Source organism: Maylandia zebra, linkage group LG19 (assembly GCF_041146795.1).
Source record: "Maylandia zebra isolate NMK-2024a linkage group LG19, Mzebra_GT3a, whole genome shotgun sequence".
NCBI classification, from domain to species: domain Eukaryota; kingdom Metazoa; phylum Chordata; class Actinopteri; order Cichliformes; family Cichlidae; genus Maylandia; species Maylandia zebra.
Genome location: NC_135185.1, coordinates 21,243,211 through 21,247,866, shown reverse-complemented (window position 1 = coordinate 21,247,866; position 4,656 = coordinate 21,243,211). Strand labels below are relative to the sequence as shown.

At 41.1% G+C, this 4,656-nt stretch overlaps 1 protein-coding gene across 1 annotated transcript; it reads left to right on the top strand.

The window, feature by feature from the left end:
• The first annotated feature begins 455 nt into the window (after positions 1-455).
• Positions 456-4,450, top strand: crip1 (cysteine-rich protein 1). Its single transcript, XM_004540206.5, has 5 exons — positions 456-628; positions 3,323-3,417; positions 3,607-3,664; positions 4,022-4,066; positions 4,196-4,450. Exons 1-4 carry the CDS (start codon positions 589-591, stop codon positions 4,060-4,062), a joined length of 234 nt encoding a protein of 77 aa, XP_004540263.1. The 5' UTR covers positions 456-588; the 3' UTR covers positions 4,063-4,066; positions 4,196-4,450.
• The last annotated feature ends 206 nt before the right edge of the window (positions 4,451-4,656 follow it).

The following is a 4,656-nucleotide window of genomic DNA, read 5'->3' as shown; positions in this document are numbered from 1 at the left end:
GATTAAGTGGACATGAAGATTTAAATATGAACAGAAGATTTTCTGGGGATGAATAATTCAGTGTGTTTTTAAAATAATTCATCGTATGCAATGCTACACTCTAATTAACTGATCGCTCATTAGTTTAAGGAGAAGATAACAGCAATTTAACATGATTATATTTATTTAATTATACAACATTAAAACAGAGCAACTTTTGATCGATTTCATCATGTGACCTTGAAAAGAAGAAATGCTCAATTTGCAGCTCACAATCAGGGACAAAGCAAAACCGTGTTTTATAATAGTGCAAAAAGAAATGCACTTTATGTGTAGCAAGCTCATTCTTTAATTTCGGTTCCTCGTGTCATGTGCTCTGCACGTACACGTCTCTTCAACACAACGTGGTTGAGGCCTCTCCCACTGCAGGAAAAAAACACAGTCGAACTATTTCCTCTGCGCTATAAATGCAGCACGGAGCGCGGCAACATCTGCACTTTAGAGCAGGCGTGGTCAGTCAGAGCGAACAGGTGGGCCGGTGACAGCTGCAGGAAACTTTATCAAGACTTTGCTCTCTTCTCCAGACTATCACTCACAGCTGCAACAAAAATGCCGAAGTGCCCAAAGTGCGAGAAGGAAGTTTACTTCGGTAAGATCTGAGTTCTCTATTACAATTTTACTCGTGTACTAACACTGTGAGAAGCATCCGGGATTTTCTAGTTTTTAAAAACCGGTGGCTTTTTTGTACAAAGGACGAAACAGGAAACCAAGAGTCTGACAGACTGACTGAGACGCATGCCTTTCACTTGCATATTAGACGGGGGGGAAAATAGTAAACCTGTATATAATGCTTTCCTGGTGTATATTAATAACCTGCTAATGTTTAGAAAATAAGAAATAGTGCATGTTTTGTATTTTTGGAAGAGTTTAGCGTTAAAAAAGCAGTTAAATTGCTCAAAAATACGCAATTTACAGGAAGTCAAAGTATGCACGAAGTAGGATGAATTATTAGATTATTGCTTACACCTGTGATACATAATATTATCTATACTGAATACACTTAAGTTTTGACAATCACTAATAATAAATTAAGTGTAATCAGATAGTTACACAGATAAATAGCAGTTTTAACAGGTCACTGCACTCTGGAAGCTTTCTTGCTGTCAGACTACTTTAGAGTTTGAGGTCTTTGCTCCTGGTGGAAGTGGTTTGTCCTCCTTAATGAGGGATGAGTTCCGTGAATAATGACTAGACCAAGGAAACAGGTTTCTCCTCTGCTTAAATACACCTCCGTCTATCTTGTGAGAATGCTCTCAAAGCAGGGACCAGTTACAGCATCCGGGGAGGAAAAAGGGGGGCTCGCTCAGGTTTATTTGTGTCTTAATCCATTTACCACATTGTCTCCTGCTCAGTAGCGCAACAGATAAATCTTCTCTTGGGGAAGATGTATAGAAGCTGAGGCCAATGCAAAATACAAAGACGAGTCTTTGGACTGTCAGTCAGATGGATGGTCCGTGTGACTTTCCATTCTCCCTGCTCATGGATAAACTCTTCCCTCTTGGCCAATACAAGCAAACCAATTTGTTTTGGTCAGAACAAGCTAGTCAGACATGGCTTGTTTTTTTTCCTCTTTTTTTCCCCAGTGTAGGAAAAGAAAAAGTTTATATCCAGCCGAAGGAGAAGAAAGCTAGAACAAAGCTTTGCCTTCTTTGTGTGTGCTCACAATCTTCTCGTTGTCTTGAATTGTCTGCACAACCGTCTCACTCCTTTCCACATCAATGTGCGATTGTCTTTATTGCACTTCACTCCCCTCGCATCTTTTTCCATCTCTTTTGCTGCTCTTCTATCTTAACGTCAGCAAGCTCTCAGATGGAAACGATCAGGCTACCGCTGCCTGCCTGAATGATGGAGGTCCAAGTCAAAAGAAAAAAGAAGCAAATACTTTGCTGTTGATGGAAACTTTTCAGACACTCGTGCTTTGTGCTGCAGGACCGCTGTTGGGAGCAGGGCAGTGTGTTGATTAGGATGTGTAGAGATTGTGCGTGCATCTTTAAAGTTTAACATTGAGTCTTGTGTGTTTAATTTACCCACATATAACGGATATTTTTAATCAGCCAGAGCCTCGGCTAAGCAGCTAGTTATTTTTTTCTGGACAGAAATAAATGCGGGCTGTTATCTGCTTTCTCATCTAACTCGCTAAATAAGTGTACTTTTATAAACACGTGCAGAAAAAAGTTCTCATAACTCTAAGTGCTTAAAACTCCCTGTTTATTTCTCCTTTTTTAGCATAGCAGCCTGTCCTTGATAATTTGGGAAATTATTTGAAAGTAAAAGTGGGTGAGTCTCCCCTCCCATGGTACGTTTCTCCATTCAGATTTGCATGTTTGTGTATGCTGGACCTGCTCCAACGAGCTGCAGATTCAAAGCTGAGAGCGAACTTCGTTATTCTTCTGTCTGGCTCGCCTAATTTCACGTCATATTATGAGGTAAAATAAATACTGCAGCTGTCGCACAAAACAATGAGACTATCAGATTTATACGCGATCAAGGGAGCGTGAATGTGCATCATTATATTCTCCTACATCACTGTCAAGCCACTGTTTGCTCAGCGCATTGGTTTGTTATTTGAAGTTAAGCACGGTCATTGTTTCAGGGTCGGACTTTTTTGTCCACCGCATTCAGCTGAAAAATTTTCAATGAGTTGGCCTGAGAGAGAGGCTGACCCCACCCTGCATCCACCATCTGTTGCATAACCCCGTGCCACATCGGGCTATTCTTGGGAACTAAATAGGTCATTTCCTGTCATTTTGACAGTTTCATTCTTTCGTGCATCCGCTGTCCTTTCTCACTTTTTAATTTTTAGAAAATCTGCAGAGGCTAATCTTGTCTTCAGTTACCCCTCTATGGCTCGGAGGTCTGCCTCGCTGAACCTGAGCAGTTTCTTGGCTGCAATTCGACCACATGTTAGCATGTGACTTGTCTTCTCCATACATGAAACATAGGTCTCTGCTGAGTACGGTTCCCTCCCACGTTTACAGTCCTTATGATGGATCTTTGTGCAGAACAGCCCTGACAATCTGATTAAAAACTGGCTATATCAGGGTTTATGAGGGACGCTTCTCAGGGACACTTCGGGCTTCGAGTACCACACCCAACTTTTAAACAGACACTGAATTAATATGTATACCTATTATTAATATACCCCATATGCGCCTCAGATTGTGACTGGCCCAGTAAGTTATCGTGGAAAGCTTCCGTGTCCTCTCCAGATGATACTATGTGTGTTTGTGGGGATAAGTTAGAGTCCGCTGTGATTACATTTGATTTTTTTTGTGCTTTGCAGCCGAGAAGGTGACATCACTGGGAAAGGACTGGCACAGGCCCTGCCTAAGATGTGAGAAGTGCAGCAAGACTCTTTCACCAGGCTCACACGCAGAGGTGAGATAGTCAAATCACATGAAAATATCCTGTAGTTTCACCTCCTGTGTGCACGGTTTTATCACATCTGCATAACGTTGAAGTGTTTTACTTTACTAAAACCACCTTCTAAATACACTCACAATGCAGACATGCACAGTAACAGCTTTACTGTTTCCAGATGGTTTGACACATGTTTGCCTCTTACAGCATGAAGGCAAGCCTTACTGTAACAAACCCTGCTACGCTGCTCTGTTCGGACCTAAAGGTAAGCGCATTCAGCTCGAATAATCCAGATTACACAATAACTGAACTCGCTCTGACCCCTCTCAAACAGCACAATCAAAAAACTATAAAAGACAGACGCAATCACCTTTGGTACTGAGACTCAGGAGCTGCGCCCTGATTGGGGATGATGTTTTGCATCTGTGTTGTGTAGACTAGAAATGGTCCTATCAGAGCACACTTATCAGCTGATCGCACATGCAGTAAAACATTTAAACGTCTCTTTAAACTCTCAAACCAAATGAAAGGATTTGCTCTGTCTTAGATTCCTGCAATGTTTAACAATTTAACCAATGTTTAATCACTTTTTTCTAAAAATCATTGTCTTTCTTCCTTCCAGGATTTGGACGCGGTGGAGCTGAGAGCCACACATATAAATAAATAGGTATTCACGTCCATCGTCCTTTCATTCATTTGCTTACATTTGCTCGTCTCCTATAGTTTCCATGCCATTTTCATACACAAAGATAGTAATCTCTCATCTCCCTCATGTTTTTCTTGGCGTCTCTGTCAGGTTCAGGGGCCCTGCAGTGAAAATGTTGCCTGGAAACTACATGGAAGAAGCCAGCATGCTCAGAAGTCACAATCAAAACCAGCAAACAAACCGTGCTCTCGTTCAGACACATTTTGTGTGCGTGTTCTTTTATTTTATGAATTTGAACTCTGTCGTCTGATTTTTGCATTCCCATTATATGTTATGAAGTGACTGTCCTCTGGTCTCATCTTTTTATTAGGGCGGTCAGTCTGATTAAACACTTTTTAAAATTTGTGTCGCTTCTTTTGCTAGTTTTTTGCTCATTGACTCTCTGCAAACTTTAATTGATCCTATGCATGGAGATCTAACTAGCTGTTGGAAAATAAGGAGAACATATTGGAATAAAAGCCAGTAACAGCCAGATACAATACACAGCAGTAGTTATTGCGCGATGATAAACTTTTGTTTGGATTAGATGATCTTCATCAGCAGGCGGAGCT